We start from the raw sequence: 23,998 nt of genomic DNA, 5'->3' as shown, positions 1-23,998 counted from the left end.
CAGTAATGCCTAGCCCATCAATCAAATTGAGCACAAACAATTACCTGATTGTTATAACTGTTCTAATAAATGCTTATAATTTATCACAAAAACATCTCCAAACAATCTCCAGTTGGATCTTAAGTCTACATTTACTTTTCTATCATATCAACTGCCATCCTGTTGCTATTTGGGGATAAAAAGCTGCGTCTTTGTTTAGGTGCACCACATCAATGCAAACTACTTTCTGGATCAAACTGCGATGAAACCGGAGGAAGAAGGCGCGACTGTCAGCTTCTCAGCTGGGTTTGAGGACCCATCAACCTCAACTTACATCAATTTCCTGAAGGAGGGGCTCCAGAAAGCAAAGGAGTACACGGCACAGTAACTCGCTAGAGGACGTAATGATGGTGCCTTTGAATGTCTGTGTTGGCAGCTGGAAAATGGATTTAGTATTCTCTTTACTATTTAATTTAACATTTTTTATGCAGTTTTTGGATTAAAAACTTTATTTCTGGTCGCTGCTTTGAATAAAAATATATAAACCTGGTAATCCCCATTAGAGTTGAGCACAAATCCTACCTGATGTCCTTTAATTTCTTTACAATGGTGGTTTTACATGAGCAATAGTTAACGGTGAGTCTTCAAGCTGCCGAGTCATCCAGAGTCGGAGCGCTGTTCGTTTCCTCCAGCTACGTTTCTGCAGTCTGTGAAGTCTTGGCCTGAAAGCTCCATCCGAGCCGGGCGAAGCCTGATGTCATTGCTGAGGCGTCTGAAAGGAAACTCCCCGCTCTGACTTGTGACAAAAGCAGAAGGAAAACTGAAATGGACTGCTCATTTATCTTTGTGTACTTAGAAATGTTTTAATCTGAAATTCAAAAGATGTGACCATAACAAAGAGCACTGTTTTGTCATGTCAAGCATGATAAACAGATGGGCATATGTCAACAAACAGCTGGTGTTTCTGGGTAAATAAAAGGATCTCCTTGACCTTTCAATGTAACACACCAATCTATTTTCTTGTATTTCCATAAAACAATGTAAAATAAGCATACAGAGATGAAGATTTGACATAAAATGCTTACTTTGAGTGACTTTTATATAAAAAGCCTTCCAATTCTGTTTTCATTTTTTCCCACTAAAGTTTTTTTTTTATTGGACTGTATTGTGTTTCTTTGCAACAATCATACAACAGTTAAAGTCTACATTGTGCTAGTTTTATTAACTAACCCACAGTTTTGTACAATGCAAGCAAAGTCAGTCAGAGCAGAAGCATCTACAGCAGCAGAATGACAAAACCCTGTGAATGTAAAGTCCTTTTTATTGATTTTTACCTTCATTTGGAAACGGCTTTGGTTTCCACACACCTAAAATGGTTATGAAAGAATTTTTAAATATGGTGAGTGGTTTAGGGGAGGAGGAGATGGCTTGTGAGACAGCACGCTGTACAGAAATGCAGTGCAGACATTTCTAAATACGACTAAAAGGTAGTTTTTGGGTGCTCCTAAAGAGCTGAGCGGCAGCATGAAACTCAGAACATGCACAAACAAAAAAGGCACAAAATGTGTCTTTGTAAGGAATAATGAATAAGTTAGCAAAGTGCATACTTGTAACCAGCTCTATTATGAAATAAAGATTTGAATGCTCTATTTTTATAATATCTTAGCTCTTTTTACATCTGCAGACCTGATTTGGCTGCCAAGTCCCCACAGGAATGACTCCAGTGTTACAATTATCTACTCTGAGATCGTGATCAGTTCAAGATCCACCATTTTTTGTTAGCTCTATGTGATAACAATGACTGGAATGAGCAAATGACTGTTTTTGTTTTGTTTTTTGCTTTGTGATAAAGTCTGCGCTCACTGAAGCCAATCAGTGGCAACGAAGTCTATGAGTCAGATGAGAAGAAGTCCCCCGGTAGGCTCAGCTGAACGTCCACACCTCCAGCTCCATGATGTGGAAGTCAGCCGTTTCCGACAGGCAGCAGTTGTTAAAGGTGTAGCAGGGGCTGCTGCGCCCCACGTACAGGCTCTCATCCACCCACAGCCCAAAGTGACCACTGAGGACAGAAGCAAAGAGGGGACTTAAGACCAGGATTCGTTCTTTTACATGTTAACATTAGTGCTTTTAGATTTGATACTTTGACACACTGGACTGCTTCTGCTATCCTGCCTTTGAACAACAGGTAAGTCCCTCTCCAACCATCTTTTGATGTATTTGGTATTTTATTTATCATTTTGCAGTTTCGTTTTAACCCTTGTGCTATCCGAGGCACTTTAACATTGGGAGTTGGGTCATCTAGACCCACTAGACAGTGCGCTGAACCTTTTTTCTTCAATGATTTGTGATCTTCACTGGTGTCCATGGATTACATGAAATCTTTCCACCTTTATCCACCTTTGTCATGGTAGGGAAAACACGTCAAGGCAAGGGTGGGGTCATCTAAGATAGCACAAGGCAGAGCAGCAGTAGTTCCTTGTAAATTTGCCTCCGAGTTGTGGGCGGGACCATTAGCGGAGAGCAACCCCGCCCCCTTTCCCTCCAAGTCGCTGAGATCTCTCTGTTCACATGCTCACCCGCTAGCCCCTCATACCCCCCAACCTAACATTACCGGTGCAACAAAAAAAACATTTTCAGAACTGACGGCATTTACTGAATGTCTTAGATGTTTAAAACTGCCCCTCTTTAACAGGACCTGCCATCACATAACGTCCCAGCCTCTTTAAAACCCCATTTATTTGAGATGTCTTGAGTTTGAGTTTAATTTTTATCGGTTTGATTTTTACATTATATTTATGTAATAAATCAGTTTGGGTTGTATAGGTAGGTTTAAGCTATTTCTAAATTTTCTGTCAATCATGCTTCTATCACTCTTAGAATATATCCTAAATATGTTTAACCTTCTTCTTAATCAACATCAAATACATTAGGAATGAATTGTAAAAAAACAGAATTACCTGCCTCCACCAATAGCAAAGCAGTCCAAGTCTCCTTTGATGAAAAATGAGTTTTCTCCAGTCCATTTGAAACACTAAAAAAACAGAAGAATCACAAAGTTCCGATCAGTTATCCAAACATAGTAATCTTCTTTTAATCGACCCCTTCAGAAATTAAATATTAATAAATCAAAAATATTGTAGAGTCATTTCAGCTCAAACCCAAAACATTTAAAGAAAACATCAGAACTTTAAGACAAACCACAAAGGTTTTACTGCCTGACTAAAAAACGAAATTAATTTTTTCTTTTGATGACTGATTGGAGGAGGATGTTCTGCAATGCAGTTTTTTCAATTTAAAAAGCTCTTCATCGCTCTTTTTCATCATATCTGCAATAGGCTGAAAAAAATTACAAATTACAGCTATTCTTGCCACATGTCTGTGAGACACAGAACACACTATTTTTAGTGTTTCTGCTCTGGTTTCTGCAGAACTCCAAATCCATCTGCTCTTTATCCATGGTGTCAAATCTTCTGTGAAAACGTTCTTCAGAACATCCACCTGAATATCTTCCAACCACTGCGAACTAACGAATTACCTCTTTTTGATAAATACAGAGAACATTTGTGGCTTTTCAATCATACCAAATGTGAAGGGTGGGGCTCTGAGCTTTGTGGTTTATGTTGGATTTTTGGTGGACTGGACAAATGTTTTCTTTTTTTCTTGAGGTTAAGTTGGGCTTTTGGTTTCAAAATGAGCTACTAACCAATACAAAACCAACTTTTCCTTAATTTCTATGGTTACAAAAAATAACAATACAAAGCAGTTTATCCTCTATTATTAAACTGTACAACCTATACCGTGTTGTTACCTTGAAGCGGGGGTGCAGCATGAAGAGAAACGTCTCTCCTGTGCCGTAGAAAGTCTCGCTGGGTCTCAGTGGGTGAGACAGGAAGGCCCCGAAAATCTGAGATGAGAAGTAATGAATAAAACAAGGCAACTAAAACAGGATGGATATGAAAGCACAATGCACAATAGTTTACCTCATCAAGAGAATCTTTGATGACTATCAGCACAGGAGAGTCTATTGCTCCCAGTTTTCTGTAGAGGGACTTGAGGCTGGCGCCGTGAAGAGACGTGCTGTAGGTCAGCTGCCATGAATGACCCACCGTTCGAGCTGGCAGCTCCTTATTCAGCTAGCAAAGAAGAAATGAAAACAATTAGACGCCCCCAGCCCCCGCATGTCAGGATGAACAAACATCAGGTTAAGTTGGGAAATAAGTAACTTCCGCACTAAACTGAAGAAAAAAACAACAGACCAAACTGGCAGATTGATGTTTAAATTTCTTATTTGATAGAGTACGCTTGACATCTGACTTCAATCTGAACGCTTTCACATATAATCTTGGCCGTAGCGGAGTCTTAACCGAGGGATATTTCATTTCTCACTTTCATGGTTATGTTTAAATTACAGTTCCTCTTTTTGAAGAGTCTAAAAATGAGTAAAACCTCGTCAGGTTGGGGACACACTCACACCAAAAAACACAACAAAACTTTCTGCATCAGACTAAACAGCCAATAGTTTAATATGCAGGAACAGTTCAAGGAGAAAATCGTTTTCCATTTATACTCTTAAACTAACATTTCCTCTTTTGATGCAGTCAAAAGAACTTTTGGTTGAAAACATATTTGCATCTGCTGTTGAAAGAAATTTCTCAAGGCTACATTGTTAACTTTTCCTTGTTTGTAACAAACAAGTCAACATTTCTTAAATTGTTTTTAAGAACGTAAATTTTCAGAAAGAAATTATTCCAAAAAAATACGTATTCCTTAGTGTTTTCAGTTATTACGGTAATTGCATCACTGGTCACACCAAAGGCCTTTATTTCTGAATATTGTCTGATATTAAAATTAAGTACAGACAATGAAAACTAGCCTCTTTTTTTTAGTAAAAACACTTTTAATAATATTTTTCTATTATTGCTTTTATATTTGATTTTATATATTATAGTTTTATATTTTATTTTATAGAAAAGATAAGTAAAAAAAAGAAACAAAAATGTTTCTAAAATAAACAGTAACGCCCTACTTGTTTTTTTTGTTTTTTTTTTCCCATTTGTGTACATATTTAAAATATCATTCTACCTTTATTTTTGAAGGAGCAAAAAAATCAAAGGAAAAATCAACTTTAACTGTTCACGTGATCCATAAAATAAAAACTATTATATATTTTTTCTCATGTAATGATTTTTCACAAGTCAAAAATGAAGGATTTATAGGGAACAGCTTAAGATTTTAGGGAAAACTGAATTTTTAAAATTGTTCTTGTCCTAAAAAGCTTGTTTTCACAAAGAATTTCATGATAAAAGTTGCAAAACTATATAAATACACCCATAGTGGAAATGTATGTGATATATGCATGATTCTAAAGCTATTTAAAATGGTGCCACCTACTTCTCTGACATGAGACTCCTCTAAAATCTGGCTTCTTTCCACAACTAAACTGAGCCCATCAGGTTCCTTTTCACTGGCCAGGATCTGCTTGTCCTTACTGTCCTCCATCTTCAGCACCATCTGCCAAAACAAAAGTAGAAATCATCCACAGGCGAGTGTGTTCGGCTTTAAAAGGACCCCTCCGGTGACCTGCGACCTGCTGCTCGATTCTCCTGTGGGACCGTCATGAACCTGCTCACCTCCCAATCATCAGCAGAGCTGCAGCGCCTCTGGAACACCGCTTCCTCCTCATCTCCCTCTCTGCCTTCGATCAGTACAAAGCCTTCTTCGTCATGGTCCGCCTCTCCCTCCTCCTCTCCGTCAATGATGCACAAGTCTGGCCGGCAGCGCTTCAGGTAGGCGTGCAGTTCGTCGGAGCTGCATCAGAAGAAATTATTGAACTGACAAACGGCTGAGAAAGAGGACACTGCTGCATGCAAACCCCCTCCCAGTGGTTATTGTGCACTTTGGAGCGCAATCGCAGAAGTAAATAAGTTATTTTTGGAAAAGGATTTTTCCGTCTCGTACCAAAACTTTACCATTAAAGAAAGTTTTGCCTTAAACAAGTTGGAGGAGAATCACAAACTTAAAGAATCAAGAAAACACACGAAGAATGTTGTCTCATTATTAAATCATTTCTGATTATCTAAATGAATATGTAGAGGCCAAAAGGTCCATAACATGATGTGAAATATATGGTAATGAATATTAAAAAAAACTCAGGTTCATCATTCAAATATTGTCAAGCTACTAGAGTTCAAAAGCAAACAAACATTTCAAAAATGCATTCTTGGGCTTGATTGGAAGTCATCTTTCACATAGTAACTCGTGTCAAAGCAGTTTTAAAACTTTTCTGCAAGTTAAACTTAAGTTTTCTTGGTTTAATGTGTATAAGTATGCAAGTTAAGAAGTAGCAGGAGTTGTCTTTTAACCAAAGAGGTTCATTTGAGAAGAAAATAACTTTCTTCAGAGAGAAAACCATTAAAAACACTTCACATTTTGAATTTATTAGAAATCCAAGTTATTTCATGTTTTTCACTCAGTTATTTAAAAATGCTTATTATATCTAAAACCATTGCAAATCAGGTTATGGATACGATCTTCTTCCGCTCATCTAGGACCGGTTCACGGGGCAGCAGTCTAAAGAAGCCCAGATTTCCCTCGCCCCGACCACTTCCTCCAGCTCCTCCTGGGGAACCCCGAGGCGTTCTCAGGCCAGCCGAGAGACGTAGTCTCTCTAGAGTGTCCTGGGTCTTCCCGCTCCTCCCACTGAGCCATGCCTGGAACCCCTCCCCAGGGAGGCATCCTGACCAGATGCCCGAGCCTCCTCAACTGGTTCCTTCCGATGTGGAGGAGCAGCGGCTCTAATCCGAGCTCTCTCCGGGTGATCTGCTCACCCTCTCTCTAAGGGAGCAACCAGCCATGCTACGGAGGAAACTCATTTCAGCCGCTTGAATTTGGGACGTCGCTCTTTTGTTCATGACCCAGAGATCAAGACCAAAAGTGAGAAGGAAGATCGACCGGTAAATGGAGAACGTTGCTTTCTCACTTCTCTCTTCACCCCGAAAGACCGGTACAACGACCGCATAAGAGTGGACGCCGCACCGATACGGCTGTCAACCTCGTGCTCCGATCTTCCCTCACTCGTGAACCTACTTAAAGTCCTCCACCTGGGGCAGGAGCACTCCACCCACCCATCTAGTGATACCAACAATAAAGCTAAGTAATTATTTGAATATTCTGCTTTTGGTTTTACGTTTGTTGAGCTAAATGAAAGAACAATCTGACAAACGTTACAGTCTAAGGTTACTTTCGTAGGTGGAACTTAAAATATTACTATACAATAGAAAAAGGAAGTCTTTTTTGCCCATTTGGAAGTAGCGTTGATGTTTGTTTTTTATCAATAAAAGTTATTAGTCCTAAGTACGTTCTAAATTTGTTTTTAAAACATGCTAAAACATAAAAAAGTGGCAGAAATTTGAGTTTTACTTCTGTTTTTTAGCGATTTACAGCTCTAAAGAGTCCATTTCAAACATTTTAACAATAAAAAATTAACACAAAAAAAGTTAATTACTTTAAAATCTGTTCAATTTTCTTCTGTTGTCTTCTTTGTCATGATTTACCTTTCCTGTGACAGGGCGAGCCAGGCGTCCCGTCGGGTGGAGGTTTTGTCTCCTCCCAGCAGCAGACCTTCTGAACCCTTCTTCTCCACAGGCGGCTGAACCCGCAGCCGCACAAACATCACCCACCCAGATGTAGCAGCTGAAGACCTGTGAGGCACTACAGAATAAACCGACTTTCAGTGAAGGAAATAAAAGCAAAGTGATTATACGTGAATGAGAAAGTGATCCCACCTGGAGTTTGACTGTCCGCGCTGGCTTTACCTGCCTCCTCTTGACCTCCACAGCAGAGGGAGGCAGCGCTGCTCAGGACCGCCAACCCACCCACAGATTTCTCAGACAGCTCCCCGGGTGAGTTGCCATCCAACTCCTGTTCAACCTCTGCCATGTCTCTGCTTTCAGCCTCCTCTTCCTCAAACGGTTCCTCCATCAACTTTTCAGCAAAATCAGAAGGACAAGCAGACGCAGAGGCAGGAAGGGACTCTCCCACTGTTTGTTTTGGGATACTTCCTAATCGACTTTTGGCGTTTTTCAGCCTCTGGAAAACATTCTTTTCTTTTTTCCTAGAATAAAAAGAAACAGGAATTTAGCATTTTAGTCCCCTGTGTCTGTGTTGTAGTTAAGAAAATAACAGTGCATCAGTGCCCACCTCTGCTTGGTGGTGTTAAAGTGAACATGTGAACTATCGGAGAAGAAGGACACAGAAGCCAGATTATCAATGGAGCAAGAGAGAAAGTATTCCTCACAGCCATGCTCCTTCACCAACGGATGCTTCTTAAATGGGTCAAAGAAGATTTTGCTGGAGGTCACCAACAGAATACCTGAAACCACACCCTGATAAAAAAATAAAAATTCAAAAACAGCACACTTCGGCTATTAAATACAGCAAATCCAGGGTTTAGAGGAGTCTTTCCTCGTCCCACCTTTCTGTCAGTGATGTGGCGGCCGAACAGTTTAAGGTACGACATGGCCTCTGGGCCCTCCCCCTCACACAACTCTGGGGGTAGAGCGAGTAAGCAGAGCTGTCCATCAGGCAGAGGGACCGCCTCCACATCCTGTCCATGCCAGAGATAAGAGAAAAATATGACCTCCTAGTAAGAACTTTACTTGTCTTTCAATCTGGGATTTGATTTGTCCTTTCTGTGCACTAAAAGTCTGCAAATCAGTTTCAATCATTTCCATGGGAACGCCATTACTTGATTGCCTTTATTTAATCTTGTACCTAAAATTTAGTCTCATTTTTACAAATAAAACTCTCATCAGGGTTAAAAAACAGGATGCTTGCTTTTTATTCATCAAACTTTTAATGCTCTTGTTTTGATGCAGTAAAGCCTTAAATTTTACTTGTGATTTAAAAAATGATATATTTTATTTTCTGAAATTCAAAAAAAAGAAAGAAGGTGTTTTGGAAGGTGTTTCTGTTTCATTTTGGTTGAAAAATACATTTTTAGTGAAATAAAGTGTTAAATCTCAACATAAATATTAGCTAATACCTACAATCATTATCATATGTTCATGATGAGGCAACATTTCAAAGACATCAAAGTGACTACAATATTTTCCACATACCAGAAGTTTGTCATAATCTGCCTCTTGGGACGGCGAGTGGGGCTGAGCGGTAAGCGAAACAAAGCAGTCGTGGTCGGCGTCCGCCTCCGGCTTGTCCTGATGTCCGGAGTGCGGTTCTGGCTGAGATCCACCTCCGGAGGTTTTGTTTAGTCCCTTAGCGATAAGCTGCTTCAAAACAGAAGCCATGAAACAATCAGCTCTGACACCGATGTGGAGTCACTGTTCAACATGAGACACTTCCTCTTCTGCCGGCCCGCTCGTTCCCCTCCTCTCTTTGTTTACAGTCACTCCATGAGACCTGAGGGCCGTACATGTGAGGCTGAACATGTGGGTTTGGTTTTAAAGCTTCTGAAACACGATGGTGAAAGAGGATGAAATTGTCCTTTCTGATGAATCTCGCGCTTACAAAAGAGGCGTGTAAAAAGGGTCTACGTTTAAAGCACATGTGTCAAACTCCAAACTGCCAAATGTGGCCCTCCATGTCATTTTATGTGGCCCGCGAAAGCATAAAAGTTTTTAATTTCTTAAAATAAAAAATAAAAAATAGTGTGTATTTATTCATATCTAGGGGGAATTGGACTTGAAATATTGGATTGGGCAACAATACATTAGGACTTAAACACTGTCTATATAACCTAACCTGACACAATCAAATTTAAAAGGATTTATGCTAGAGTAACAAGCAAACATTTGTTTTCTATGCAACTGTAATTCTCACTTTAAAAAGTTATAATAAATAAATAATGAGTTATTTAACATACAGGAGTAGTTAGTTATTTTTCATTACATTTAGTTACATGTATAAATTACATCCGGCCCTTTGAGGACAGCTGGTAAAGTGATGTGGCCCTCGGTGAAAATGAGTTTGACACCCCTGGTTTAAAGAAATAGCTGGCCTCACCTCTGGAGTCATGAAGGTCGCAGATGAGTCGTGTTGTGTCTGAGAAGCCGCGAGGCCCATGCCCTCTGCTGCTGAAGGTGCTGCGTCATTAGACTCGGATGCAACACTGAACACTGTGTTTTCCGGGAATCCCTACATTCATATATGCAAAAAAAACAAACAAACAAAAGTTTGCATGATTTTTAAAACAAACAGATCTTCAGTCCTGATGGCTCCAAGCAGAAAACACACAGCAAAAACAGAAATAAGTCAAACATTCTACAGTTTAGTTCAGTGGCAGTTAATAAGTAAGCAAGAAGAAATCTGCCAGTTGGGTTAGAAAAGTAGTCTCACCAAGAATTCATATTTCAAGAAAAATGCTCAAGTGAGACAAATTTACTCAAACTATGATTATTTTGCAGTTAAAAACTTTTTTGATAAGATTTTTTTTTTTTTTTTGCAAGACAAAAAAATAAGACAATTCTTCTTGTAAAAATAATCTTTTTACTTTCTCAAGATTCAGATTTTGGAGTGCATCAACAACAGTTAACATCTCCAAATCTCAGACTTTGAGAGCGTTATCTTGGTTGACAGAGTTTCTCTGTGGCTCTGGATTAAACCAAAAGACCCAACTGTGGGAGAAACGCTTCCTAAGTCCTCGCAGTAAGCTTCTGAGTTTGCTTACAGGGTCCTATTTGGGGGATATAGTTTCTTAAATCTTGTAAAAATCCTTAGGGATACTCAAAGGTATTTCAAAAAACCATTATTCTGAAGCTCAAGCCAGGATAGTCCAGAAAACATACATTGTTTGAGCTTGGAGAGACATTAGAAAAACTTTGCAAATGATTTAGTTTGGTCCGTTATCATGCGGCAGTCTTCAGAGCTCACCAGGGTTTGGTTTAATTTATGGGTTTGTTTATTGGCTTTCTTTCTAAATAGAAGACACCCTGTGTCACACAGGATCATGTCAACACTGAAAATATAGTAGTAGGAAGTGTAAAATCAGCAGTGGCATAAAAAAACAACTAAAAATGAACCATTTATTTTACAGTTTTTGGCCTGAATTTTGTAAAACTAACTAACCCAAATTCAATCAGAGATAATAAGTGACACGTACCGTATTTTCCTAACTATAAGGCACACTTAAAATCCTTCAATTTATTCAAAATAGAAAATATAGTTTTTAATCTGATGTGCCTTAATTCTGGCTATGTTTACTGACCTCCAGTGGATTTTCTGTGGTTAACGGTGCACAAAAGTCTGTCAAAATGTTTAACTTCGTCTCGTGATACGTACTGTCCTTCAACTGTTTGTGAATGAGTTTACTTTTGCTTTTACTTAACTACTTACTTACTTTTTATTTTACAGTTACTTCTTTAAATTAAAAACTTTTTTTTTAAACCAGGGATGAGGAGTAAAAGAGCCACATGTAGCTGCGGAGCCTCAGGTTTCCGATTCCTGCTTCAAACAATAACGTATCTGTCCATGGGCAAAAAATAAGGGGGAAATAAACCACATGACAAATAACAGGAAAGCCTACAATTAGTAGCTTCACCTCATGGCAGTCCTAGATGACAAATATTATCTTTCTTGAAAATATCTGAACTTTAACACAGTTTGGTGATGTCAAAAGTATTGGATTTTACCCAAAAAGGACATTTTTACAGTCAAAGCAGTTTATTGTTGAATTTTAAAAAGGCAGCTTACAGATTACCTTGGTAAAAAAAAACTTCTAAAGGTCTTCTCTTTGCAGCTGTATTTGTTGCAGAATTTCTTTAACACACTCTTCCCATGGTATCAAAGCATACACTCTGAACCTTGAACACTCCCTGTCAAACTCTTTTAAGGCCATAAACTGCAACACCAACATAAGAGATCTCCCCAGCAACCCTAATCAGGCGTTACATAAATGCCGCAGGCTCACAAGCACTCCCGTCCAAAACTGAATGGTGTCGCTCACCCTGCTGCTCAGGCGGTCACGTGACGGTCCACCTGCAGGCTCCTTTGCTACTGCAGAGCTGCTGAAGTCCCATGAAGTCCCTATAAAAGAGAAAAACAGAAAAAGAAATTCTGTGGAGAACAAGGACAATTGTCATGTGATCTAGCTCATGCCGCACATGCCTCTCCATATGAAAATAACTTCATGCAAAGACATAAAACTGCAAAGAAGTTTCAAATGATATGCAAATTCAACAGCCTGCAGGTACCAAACCCCACTGGATCACCTTGCAGGTAGTACTGCCGCAGCTTTGGGTTTCTGATGTGGGGGATGTGGTCGAGAGGCCGCGTCAGAACGGGCTGGTTCTGGAGCTGGTTCTGGAGCTGGCCGTTAGCGGCCGCCTCCTGCATTGTCTTCCAGGGGGGCTTTGCAAACTGTGGAGGCTGGGAAACGCCAGCAGGCAGCTTGGATCCCAACCTGAAAGACATAAAAATACTTTCAATCCTGTAAAACTGCACTAGTTTTACAAGAATTTCTATGCACCGTTTACCAAAAAACCGTCCGAGTCTAATCTAATTGTCTAAATTCACTGTCAGACCCACTCCGATCCTCTTTTGATCTATTGTAAAAGTGTTCAAAGTGGTCTTTTAACTACGATTTCTCCTTTTTTAGACCAAATCCAAAAACCTGTGTCATTTTCTAGGAGATTGTTTCTGCAGAGCAGCGGAACAACCCCGCCTCCCTTCCCTCCTGGTTGCAGAGAGCTCTCTGTTTACACTCTCTCCCACTAGTTTACAGCTCCTCACACCCCCAAACCTAAAATTACCGGATGAATCTATTTGTCTGCAAGTGGATGCATCACAGTGAATATTCTATTGGTTGATTATATTAAAAAAAAAAGCAAAGCAAGAGAAGTTTTAAAGTTTTAGGTTTCTGGATTAGTTTGACCCAAGACATAACTAGAGGGATAAACGGTGTTTGACATTTGTTGTTTTTTTGTGGCTAATTTGTTGAGGGTTTTTTTAATTCTATTTTTTATTTTATCTTTTTAGAAAAAAAAAAGAGGAAAATATTCTACATCTCATTCAATCATTCCTCTTATTATGAAGCCAAAATAATATTTTTCCAAACTGGTTGAGACATTGGTTCCACCAATAAGAAGCTGCTGTTGAATGAAGAAGACAAAGAAGAAGGACGGTGGCCCTTGAGGCCAAAGTTCGACATTTCCGGGGGAAAAAAATCACCTGATGTGAGTTTTCATGGGGGTGAGACAACAATCCAGGGATTCTACTTTAATTTTATAACTGTGAAATTAATTATCATTTTAAATCTTAGGTGATGTCTACTAAAATTGAAACAAATTTGTCTAAAATAACACACTTTTTTTTTACAAAAAGGGTCATTGTAGCAAATAATATTTTCCAGACTTCTCTCTGTTAGAAACCTGAGTTAAGAGTTACATAACTCTTTAATTGTAATTTAAGGTTATTTAAAATGTTTATGTTTTTTTATTGAAGCAGCCAAACAATAGATTGTATTCCTTTTTAGCAGCTTTGACTCTTTATGCAAAAAATAGGTGAATAATGAAGACTTGAAAAGCTTTCAGAATTACCTGAAACATATATTTTGACTGAAGTAGATGTCCTAATGCGGACCTATGGTGTTTACTCAGCTACAATTGTTGTTGTTGTTTTTTCTTTTTTTAATTTCCTTTTTTAAAATCATTTATTCTTTAAATTAGGGGAAGCATTAGTTGTCAGAAAGGAATATTTTGCTTTATTCAATGTTTTTGAATATTTCAAAGAATAAGAAGTTTCTTTTTTGAGTCTCTCGTAGAGATGAAGTGCTGTGCAATTTTATTCTGTTCTTTTGGCACATTTCTGTAAAATTGCACTAAAATTCCACAGAAATGACTAGAAAGGTTATTTTTGAATACACTTTATTTAGTGAATAGTTTTCAGTCTCATTTGAATGGTCTCTAGAGAAGTTTAAACAACATCTGTACAGCTGTTTTACTGACAGGCAGTCGAAAAGAGATGTGTACATTTTGAAACACCCCAAAAAAATTGTTTTTGACACAAAGTTAGGGAGAAAACCTAATTCTATCGACATATTTTAAAAAAATTGATTAACTGCTTCTTTTGGCACAATATCAATAATTTTTAAAATTTTCCTGCTTTTTGCATTTCTCGTTAAAAATGTAATTATTTATTTGATTCAGTTTAGTTTTTTTTCTATTGCATCCTCACAATTAAAGTTGTCTCACAGCAAAACACAAAAGGTCAAAAACATAAACCCAAGACTAATCCATTACTGCTATAATCCAATTCAATCCAGATTATTTCATTAAAGCTAAACTGTCTTAACGGTGTACAAACAATAGCCTATATAAGTGATTGCTTCATAGGGTATAGTGTAATCCCTATAATACTCAAGCAATGGGTGACATGGTGACATTCAAAGTCTCCTGCTGCACCTGGTAGTTGAGAATTTACACACTAACCTGGTTTCATTTGGTTACCAATGCTGTGTAGAACAGTATTTGTGCCAGAAAAAGAAGACTCAACACTTTTAAGTGTTTTTTAGGATGCATTTTCCTGATAGGAAAGTACTTGATGTGTGAATAATCAAATGGAGCAATGCCCGCCGTCTGCTCTGTGTTATTTATAGAGGAGTGGGAGTCGTCTGTCCAATGAGGAGCCACAGTTCCATGGAAGGCTGTTCTGCTTTCACCCACATGATGCTCAGATTATTATTGTCATTCAGCAGTGGAAACAGCTCATAAAAAGTTTATTACAAATACTTCTAGAATTGCTCGTTAGAGGTTTCCTAATGTATCTTGTTAAAGATTCTGAACAGTAGGTAAAGTGAGAGGGAAAATGCTTGACGGTTTTGCTTGTTTTCCGACGTGTTAAGAAGCCTGACCTGCTTTTCACGTTGCAGAAGTAGCTGGTCCTGGACTTGTTCCTCTGCGACTCAAGGTACACGGCTCCTAAAGCCTCTGGCCTCCTCACAAATTGAGCCATTCTCGGTTTTTCGTCACTGCGCCGGCGCCAGGAGATGCAATGGGACGAGGGAACGTGACGGCACCCTTCCTTCCTCGATCTCCATCCCTGATCTGTGTTCTCGGTCACAGCACCTACAGAGACAGAGATGTGGACAGAAACATTCATCTGATCCAGGACGTTGGGGGGGGGGCATGACCCTATCTAATGGAACTTTTTTGTTGTATAACCTTACAGTCAGTATGAGCTATTGCACCATTTTCCTAATATTTCACAGAAATATACTAATTTAGCATAGAATATTGTATGGCAGCAGTACAATTTCCCCTAGCAATACTGAATTAATGTCATTTTAAAACAATATTAGCAGTGCTATAACGTTAAATTTATAATACATCCATTTACATGAACAAAAAATAAATATGTTTGGCTGGAATAGCTTACATTGTTGTCATTGTGCTATTCATGATCATACCAAAATACCTGGGTCATGCCATGGGTGCAGATTTGAATAACTGGGTTAGCTTAGAAGAGGCCCTGTTAGCTTTAACCTTGTAAATAAGCTCTAAAAACCCATTATTCTGTTTAAAAAAATATCTATATTCCTTAAATGATGATGGTCTATAGTTAACATCTGAAGAAAGCATTTTAAGCGACATCATCACAGAATCGAGACAGCTAACGGAAACACATCGTGACATCGGCAGCAAATGACAGAGAGATGAGGGACAAGCGGGGAGCAACCTGCGCGGAGGGTTTGCTGACCTTTGTCTTGCCCGTGGATAGAGACGAGTGTCGGTCACATGCGCGTGTTTTCAAAATACAGCGGTGTTGTGGTTGTGGTAGCTCCGCAGACACAGGAACATGATTAATATTGAAGCTCCGCCCCGCGCTCACCTCGCAGTAAAGAAGCTGGTGGTGGGTCAGATGGTTCCGGCCTCCACTCCGCCAAAGAGGAACTGACGAAAGCGGAAGTGGATGACAGGGTCTTATCTTGTATCTTGAGCTTTGAGAAAACTAAATCACAAAAAAGCAATAAAAACGAAACTTTTGAACGTTATTTACTTGTTTACCCGTCTAATAATATAGCATTATAATTTCAGTACTAAACATGTATAATAATTGTGATCGATTGGACAGTTAAATGGAACCCTGATATATCAAACCTATCAAACATAATTTAGTCTGGATCTTACTCTATATTAAGATTCCCTGTGGTTTTTATGCCACATTCCATATTTCTGCACACACTCTATTTGGACTACTGTGATTCCAATGGTATCACCCGTTTTGCATGACTCCATGCCATTTCTGTTGAACATGTAATGCAAATTAAACAGGATTGTTTGTCAATGTTGCAAAACTGCTTGAAGGTTAAAAAAAGTGTCAGTATGGACGAGCGTGTGGGTTTGATGTGAGAACTTGTAAAGAAAGAATGTGAGAACTTGCACACCAAAAATCTGCATCTGTGTATACAAATCTGCTGTAAAGTTTGACAAACAAAATCCCAATTGACAAACTACCATTTTCATGTGTTCATTTACAGTCACACAACTTGAAATTGGCGATTACAACGGCGACCTCATTTTATTTTGGTTTAAGGAATCAGTTCTTAAAAAATTCAGTTTGTGCTCAGACTTTGCTGCAGACAGTAGAAAAGCCACTTGAGAGATTTATTTGCCAAGTTTATGAAGGAAGCTATTCAGACCTGAAAGGTAAGTTTAGAGCTTTTTTCTTTCTCTAGTTTCTCCTTTTTGTTTTTAAACTTTTCTTTATTATGAATATGGTCGTTTCTGTGCATTTAGCTCAGATAATATAAGCATCCACTCCAGATACATTTTGTCGTTATCTTGATAATATTACACATTAACTTGATGATCTCAATTTTACACATCAGGTTGTACATCAATAAGTTCAAGAGCTGTTCAAGAACGTTTGCATTTTAATGTGGATGAAAATAGTTGTAAAAATGAGAAACGTTTGCCAATTCTGTACTTTTCTTCACTTTTGCATGTCAGACTTTACAGATGTTTCCAGTTCCTCCTTATCTTCAGGACAGCAACTACTGCTGGAGGCTGGGGAGGAAGGTAAATAAACATCTGCTGTTGAGAAAAGGGCAGAAATGATGCTAAATGTTACTAATCAAGTCCCATAATCTCCACGTTATTGACTGGATCTTACCGTAGGTTAGTGCATATTAGATCTTTAGGATTTCTCTGTAAGACCAGCTGTGTTTTAATGACTGCAGGTTAAAATGTCAATGAAAGATTATTGTCTCATTTCTTAGCACAAGTTTATGCAAATCAAGTCGTGTTTGTGGTCTTTCTCTAGTTCCGTGTTCTGCTGGCAGTTGAGCCTGCAGGCGTTTGTTACTCTGCAGTTTTTCTGCATCTTTTGTTTTTCAAATAACACATACTGAAAATCAAAGTCAATTATAGAAATTGTCACAGACATTGTTTAATGGGTTAAACAAACAGAAATATCTTTTCGCATTGAAAATCGCCCCCAGTGATGAAGGTAGTGTTACAAAAAGAAACGTTGTTTATACGTTCCGCCTTTTTTTGAAGGAGCCATTGCAATTTTTTTTAACCAATTTGTGAAATGTTTAAAGAAATGTCTGGTTTTTAAAAAATGTACTTGTGTATTTTTTAAGTTAAAGAATAATTATTATTTATTGTATTAAAAAAAAAAGCTTAACCTTTTTGTTAATAAGAGCTATTGAGCATTTTGACTAAATTTGATCCATATTTAAATAAAAGAAATTCTTGAAAATAAACAAAGTGAATTTATGGCATAATCTTTGCTGTAGTAGGACAATAGGGTCACGATTAGTCAGTACAGAAAATTTGGTGACAATAGCTTCAGTATCTGGGCGGCCGTGGTGCAGCGGTAGGGCGGTCGACCCATGTTCGTAATATTACATTATTATTCCCGCCTTACACACCCATGTGTCGAATTGTCCTTGGGCAAGACACTGAACCCCACCTTGCCTCTGGTGGAAGGATGGCGCCAGTGTTCGGCAGCTGAGCCGCCACCATTGTGTGAATGTGTGTGTGAATGTGTGTGTGACTGTAAAGTGCTTTGGGCCTTATAGGTAGAAAAGCACTATATAAGTATACACCATTTACCATCTTCACAACTATTGAGCACCTTTATTATGATTCATATGTCTATTAAAATTTGAAAAACTATGTACAAATAAAGAAAGATGGAATTTCTAACAAAATATTGATTGTAGCATGAATATGATGATGAGTCTTCATTACCAGCTCATATAAATGTAGACATTTAATCATTTTTGAGAGATTATTGATTTTTACAAAAATGGTCTTTGCTCTGAGCTTGCACTTTGTTGACGGTCCCTTGGCAGCCGTGTCGCCGTGTCTGCATTAACAACTCGAAGAGAGCAATTCTCATTACAAGGCAGAAAAAGCAATCTTTTGAAATGCATTTGTAGTTCACTCCATGTCTTCTTCCTCTTTCGGCTTTTTCCCATCAGGGGTTGCCACAGCGAACAAGTCGCATTGGTAAACTTGGCAATGTTTTACGCCGGATGCCCTTCCTGACGCAACCTTCTCAAGGCAACTGGGCTTGGGACCGGCACAGAGAGCAGCCTGGATTTGAACCCTGGTTTCACGGACGGAAGGCGCCGCAAACTAGCACGAGCTAAACCGGCTCTCTTGGAGTTCACTCCATGTGTTAATTCAAAATGATTGATATACTTGCTGTCACATTTGAACGTTTATCAGAAGAGTTATTGAGGTTTGAAGTCAGAATTTGTGAAGACCTTTCCAACTTTACTGAGTCTTCTGAGTCCTGTACTCTGATTGATTGACCTCCCCCTCCTCTGACCCCCCTCTTCCTTGTTCCATTATCGGAGAAACAAATCAGTTTTGGCACAAATGTCTTGGAAGCAATGTGTAGCAAAAGTCCTAGCGCAGTTTTAGCGCTCGTAAATCGCGTCAGCAAATTCGTTGTAATCGCCGGTTTGACGTTGTAACTCTAAATGAACACATGGAAATTGTAGTTTGTCAGTTTGGGTTTCATTTCTCAAACTTTACAGCATAAGAGTTTTACACACAGATGCAAATTTTTGGTGCGCAAATTCTCACATTCTTTTTTACAAGTTCTCCAATCAAATCTACAAGCTCTTCGTTCATTTACATACATTTTTACCTTCATATTTTGACTCCATTTTGCTTGTCACAATCGCTAGAGGGCGCCATTGGGAACATTGTTTTCTGTTGTGTCAGTGACGTAACCCAGGGAGCCAATCAGATCTGAGGACAGGGAGACACAGGTTTCCGGCCTAATGAACAACATTGAAAGACAAGGAGCAGAAGTGAAAAATCCCTAAACCGGTAACTGCTTCGAGCTTTACGGTATAACTTTAATGTAAGTTGAATTACTATTGTATTTTCTAAAGTTAGTAAGATGAATAGACGCTGGTTATTTATTTCAGCAGTGGGTCAAAGCAAACGGTTGTTGCTGTTGGTGCAGCTAAAGCTAAACCTTCTGTGTTTAAACGCCTATTTTAAGCTAACCACCGGCTGTTGCGACCGAAAGACAGCATTTAATAAAAATACAATATGTATTTGTATGTCTGTATGAAAGAATATTGATCTTTTATTGTGAAAGCTTTAACGATGTCCGACTGTGACTGTGTGTCCAATAAGTTAACCTGCGTCTTAGGTCGGCTAGCCTCTTTAGCCGACATTATCTTGACTATTGATTTATTTCGAGGATATCAAAGCAGAAATAGTATTTTAGGTTCGTTGGTGCCATATTTACAAGAAAAAGTTTAAATATAACAACGTGTTCGAGGCTTTAAGTGTCTTTGCTAACCTAACGCCGCACTTAGTATTGTCATTGTGTGCGGCATTAAATACATTATCTGAATATATGTTGTTTTAATAACTTCTATAATAATCAAAATATGTTGGCATATGGAAATCTGGAAAACTGATTTTTTTTAAAACAATGTAATACATTTCCTAAAGTTTATACAAAAATAGTTTAAATAAAAACGTGAATGCTGGGACATTTATGCTCCCATAAGCCTCCAGTGAAATTCTTTTTTACTACATGCTAAAACCTAACATGTTTTTTTATCTTGTAAACTTTTTTAAAAATAAATATACAACAACATTTGTGTATATTTTTAATATTTAAAAAGAAAAAATGGGAGAGACTTTGTGCAATCACATAAAAGGGTAGTCACTTAACAGGCATACTCGATACACTCCTTTCAACTTATACCTAAACTCATTACCGTTTTAATCCTAGGAACAAGTTCAAATACTTAACATGACATCTGCTAACTGAGCTGCTACATCTCCAGACACTACGAGCACCCAGCACTGGCGTGCAACTCTCTAACGGATGACACTGCAGCCATCAGCATGGAAACTCAAGCAGTAAGTTTGTTTTTCAACTTTCCAAAATCCATCTTAATAGCAAATACAGCTGAAGGGCACTCCATGTTTTTGTGTGTGTGTTATGCAGGAAATTATACCTATCTGGCAGAATAAGCCTCATGGATCAACTCGCAGTGTTGTGAGAAGAATAGGCTCCACTCTTCCACTCAAACCTCCACAGAGAGCATGTTTCCAGGTTGACTCAACATTCTCTGTTATTCTTGTACTGTAAATGTAGAACTCTGTGTTAGTTTTGGTATCTTACTGACTCTTTGTGACAGGAATTGCCTGGTTTGCCGTCTCTTCGCCCTGCTGACGGCCCTATGGTTCCTACACTGGCAGATATCGCTTGGATTGTTGCAGATGAGGAGGAGACATATGCCAGAGTGAGGTAAATCAGGCAAATCAGTAAAAAATAAGGGGCAAATTCCTCCTCTGACATCCATTTATATTATCATATTATATTTTCATTATATGTATAATTTAGTGGGTCCACATACAAGTAACAGAAAAAGCTATGTTTAAACCACATACTTGAAGCCTTGACAGAAGCTGGTTTTTCTGGATACTAATCTCTGTATCTGTGGTTTATTTTTCTTTTTTGTAAGGAGTGACACGCGCCCTCTGAAACACGAGTGGAGGCCCACGCCACTCCTGGTGCTCCACAGGAACTCATCTGTGCCTAACTTCCGCCGGGAGGGCAAAAGGATGGAGGGGCTCAGGAAGCCCGGCGTGACGGCTCTTAACTGTACTACAGCCCTGCAGGATGAGCTCAGCAAACTCCGAGCTCAGATCGCAAAGATTGTCGCAAACGACACAGGTTGGTAAATCCCTGTACACTGCTCCAGGAGTCAGAAATCTGCTGTCGTGATTTTTTTTTCTTTCTTTCTTTTTTTTTTTCCAAACTTGCTGTGTTATTTTAAGCATTGTTGACTCTTTTTTTATGACTCTCATGCTGTTTAGACGCTGCCCTGATTCTTCTTAAGCTCCAAAGTATTTTGCCTCAATTTGTAGGTCAGTGACTGAAGCTTACCTCTTCAGTTCTGTGCTGTGTGGTCATCAGTTTAACAGAGGCTTAATGAAAAAAGGGTCTGACCCTCAGTCTGTGTCATCTTTGTTTATGGGTAGATATAGAAAATCTTAACTAACAGTTTCTATTTTAGGCATTTTATTTAAAAAAAATCACAAAGACTGAATTTTGTGTTCCTCCACAAACTTGTAAACACTGAATTGATTCTGTGCTTTTCCCTCCTGCCTGTTTTAGGATATTCTGTTTAATACTCGCCCCTGCTGGTTTAGCATCTTCTCTGATTGGTTCTTTTCCCAGCGTGATGTGGTAGCTTACTTTTAATGAGCTTATTGTTTGCAACCGTGGCCTGGCTTCCTCCCTGTGCACAGAGAATCAGATGGGCAGGAGGATTCACCAGCACAGAGAAAAGACTTTAAACTCCATCTGCAGACTTCACCTTAGTGAGCTCAGTAAACACATAAGTGGTAACTAAACTCCTTTGAAATTGGCTCATGAGTTTTTTCTTTAAAAAAAAAGAGGGAGAAAAACACAGAAATTTGTGTCATACTGCTCTTATCTGGCCTAAACTCCTATAATCAAATTTTGCAAAGAGAAAATGCGATTAGCTGGGAGCTGTAAAGTATGACGGTTGACTGTAAATGCTTTTAACAAAAGATATGGTTGTTGTTGGAAAGCTGTTGCTTAATCTAGTTTATGCCTTAAATTTCCATTGGACACAGCTGACAAAAGCTGAAATGAGCTTGAGATTGTTTTCCCTTTTCAGCTTTGTGGACTGGCAGACTTTGTTTGTCTTTGATTCCAGGCTCCAACCCCCTGACCCCTGACCTGCTCTCGCCCGACGACACCAGCATGAGCTTCTCCATGGCGCCTTTTGAGACTGCGCCCTACCAGCCGGCGGCCATCGCTCCCGCCTCTTTCGTCATCAGCGACGTGACTGAGGAAGACGAAGACGAGGAAGAGGACAACGACAAAGACGAGGTGTCCGTAGTGTCAGAGCTGGTCCCTGACCCTCTGCCGCCGGTTTCCATGACAGCGTCAGCGACTTTCGATCTGGATCGGCCAAGCATGGACTACCAGGAGGCGGAGGAGGACACGGTGTCGCTGTCCAAGTCCACCAGTTTTGCTGATGTCATGGACATCCTGAAGGACATGAACCGAATGAAAATGAGCAAAGACAGGTAAGAGGTGCTCGAGTAAGAACGTTTACTTACCAGTAGTGAAATACTCCTCATGATATTTCTCTTTTTTTTTTTAGGTACAACCGAGGCTGCACATCTCTTCGAGAAGAGGATTCTGCCTTGTTGATTTCAGAAGCTCTGAGGAAAAAGTTTGTCCTAAAAGAAGAAGATACAGCTGCTGTGAAAAGAAAGTAGAGTGTAAGATGTGGGGCATCAAAACCCAAATCCTGCTGCTTCATGTAAGTCAAGAAAGCTGCTGGGCTTTAAATTCTTCTTTAGAAAAATAACAAAAACTTATATCCGATACCATTCTTAAAGCAAACTAGCTTTGCTTGCTGGTTTTTGCTCCTTTTTACTATAAATTCTAGGCGTTTTCTTTTTTATTGACACTCGCCTTTGAGACCTGAAGCAAAAGCCTCCACCAGAGTACAACACAGACTTATTTCTAACAGAATCAGCAGTTGCTGTGCTGCTTTTTGGGTAGATTTATTCTCTATTTCACAAAGGATTCAGATAAAAACAATAATCAGTTTTACACCTATGGCGTTTTATTTTTAAAGAAGGCTGTGAGTGAGAAACGTATGCCTCTTCTACCTTACTGATTTCTATTCTTGTTTTCTAAATAGTTTTTGAATAAACAAGTGTAACATACTTGAACCCATTTCCTGTACAGCTGAAAAGCTGTTGTGCGCACAGAAACATAGATTGTGTATGAACAAAGTGTACTGAAACTGAATCCTGTAGCCTTTATAGCTCCTTTTGTGTTTTTAACTATAGATAGCTAGACATTAAACCTGTTTTGAAACTAAAATGACCTGAAAGTTCTGGAAATTAGGTTAAAAGTTACTGGTTTTCTTGTGTACTTGATTGCAAACTCCTCTAAAAAGGGGCCTTGATTTACTGTTCAAACCTACTGCCTGTTTTGTCCCATTGCTAGAAAGATCGAAATAAAGCAGTTTAAGAAGCATTTAGTCTGAAAATATTCACAGAACTTGACGATTGCTCTGGTAAAGTTTAGAAAGTTCAAATTGGGGGTTGGCTTAAAGGTTCCACCAAAATTTTCCAAAATCCATGTGGAAGCATGTAGACTAAAGATTTCTATTTCGTTTCCTCTTGAAAATTCCTCCATCCCTCTCTACTCTGCAAATGTTTTCGGTTTGTTGTCCTAAATGAGCCTCTCTTTCATCCTTGAACACCTTAAGAAATGAAAAAAGTGTTTGCAAATGTAGATCATGCTGGCCGGGTCTGTGTATTTAGATACCAAAACATCTTATTCTTTCTAACACTTCCCAAAGAAGAGGAGCTGCTCTGTTAGTTTTTTGAATTTCAACTATACTTGAGTGCATGTAATCATTGCAGCATTTATCCCTCACCACCGTGTATATGTTTTTTTCCTCTTTTCTTTGTCATGCAACAACTTGTAAATAAAGATTGCGCAGATGTTTTTTCAA

The 23,998-nt window shown here is 38.9% G+C and overlaps 3 protein-coding genes across 19 annotated transcripts in view; 2 read left to right on the top strand and 1 right to left on the bottom strand.

The window, feature by feature from the left end:
* The window catches only part of selenon (selenoprotein N), an 8,127-nt gene extending 6,988 nt beyond the window's left edge, over nucleotides 1-1,139 (top strand). Inside the window, exon 12 of the mRNA XM_023951986.2 lies at nucleotides 200-1,139. Coding sequence (XP_023807754.1) covers nucleotides 200-367 — 168 coding nt within the window. The 3' untranslated portion in view covers nucleotides 368-1,139. The remainder of the gene's footprint in view (nucleotides 1-199) is intronic.
* On the bottom strand, nucleotides 817-19,235 carry LOC101173106 (oxidation resistance protein 1). Of its 14 annotated transcripts, none has more exons than XM_020713488.3 (17): nucleotides 19,099-19,235; nucleotides 15,820-15,939; nucleotides 14,843-15,056; nucleotides 12,204-12,394; nucleotides 11,939-12,018; nucleotides 10,000-10,131; nucleotides 9,099-9,266; nucleotides 8,453-8,584; nucleotides 8,179-8,363; nucleotides 7,764-8,092; nucleotides 7,533-7,689; nucleotides 5,610-5,787; nucleotides 5,371-5,490; nucleotides 3,960-4,112; nucleotides 3,788-3,883; nucleotides 2,937-3,010; nucleotides 817-2,038 (listed from the first exon to the last, which is right to left on the bottom strand). In XM_020713488.3, exons 1-17 carry the CDS (start codon nucleotides 19,115-19,117, stop codon nucleotides 1,903-1,905), a joined length of 2,484 nt encoding a protein of 827 aa, XP_020569147.1. In that variant the 5' UTR covers nucleotides 19,118-19,235; the 3' UTR covers nucleotides 817-1,902. The 14 variants fall into 14 exon arrangements, with proteins under 14 accessions (XP_020569147.1, XP_020569145.1, XP_078796703.1 ...); XM_020713486.3 differs by having other exon boundaries at nucleotides 2,941-3,010; XM_078940577.1 differs by having other exon boundaries at nucleotides 9,099-9,263.
* mtfr1l (mitochondrial fission regulator 1-like) lies at nucleotides 19,167-23,998 on the top strand. 4 transcript variants are annotated; one of them, XM_011490307.4, is made up of 7 exons: nucleotides 19,167-19,283; nucleotides 20,264-20,339; nucleotides 20,428-20,535; nucleotides 20,621-20,730; nucleotides 20,948-21,159; nucleotides 22,172-22,547; nucleotides 22,625-23,998. In XM_011490307.4, exons 2-7 carry the CDS (start codon nucleotides 20,325-20,327, stop codon nucleotides 22,740-22,742), a joined length of 939 nt encoding a protein of 312 aa, XP_011488609.1. In that variant the 5' UTR covers nucleotides 19,167-19,283; nucleotides 20,264-20,324; the 3' UTR covers nucleotides 22,743-23,998. The 4 variants fall into 4 exon arrangements, with proteins under 4 accessions (XP_011488609.1, XP_004082297.1, XP_011488608.1 ...); XM_004082249.5 differs by having other exon boundaries at nucleotides 19,177-19,317; XM_011490306.4 differs by having other exon boundaries at nucleotides 19,180-19,317; nucleotides 20,209-20,339.

Source organism: Oryzias latipes, chromosome 22 (genome assembly GCF_053564925.1).
Source record: "Oryzias latipes strain Hd-rR chromosome 22, Olatipes_Hd-rR_3.1".
NCBI classification, from domain to species: domain Eukaryota; kingdom Metazoa; phylum Chordata; class Actinopteri; order Beloniformes; family Adrianichthyidae; genus Oryzias; species Oryzias latipes.
Note: the sequence above shows the minus strand (reverse complement) of the source record. Positions and strands in the feature narration are given on the sequence as shown.

Coding starts and splice junctions, on each gene's coding strand:
- LOC101173106 (XM_020713486.3), bottom strand. Junction 12,019..12,203: donor GCGGCAGTACTACCTGCAAG/GTGATCCAGTGG, acceptor TCTCTTTTATAG/GGACTTCATGGGACTTCAGC. Junction 3,884..3,959: donor TCAAAGATTCTCTTGATGAG/GTAAACTATTGT, acceptor TTCTCATCTCAG/ATTTTCGGGGCCTTCCTGTC.
- mtfr1l (XM_011490307.4), top strand. Junction 20,536..20,620: donor CACAGAGAGCATGTTTCCAG/GTTGACTCAACA, acceptor TCTTTGTGACAG/GAATTGCCTGGTTTGCCGTC. Junction 22,548..22,624: donor ATGAAAATGAGCAAAGACAG/GTAAGAGGTGCT, acceptor TTTTTTTTTTAG/GTACAACCGAGGCTGCACAT.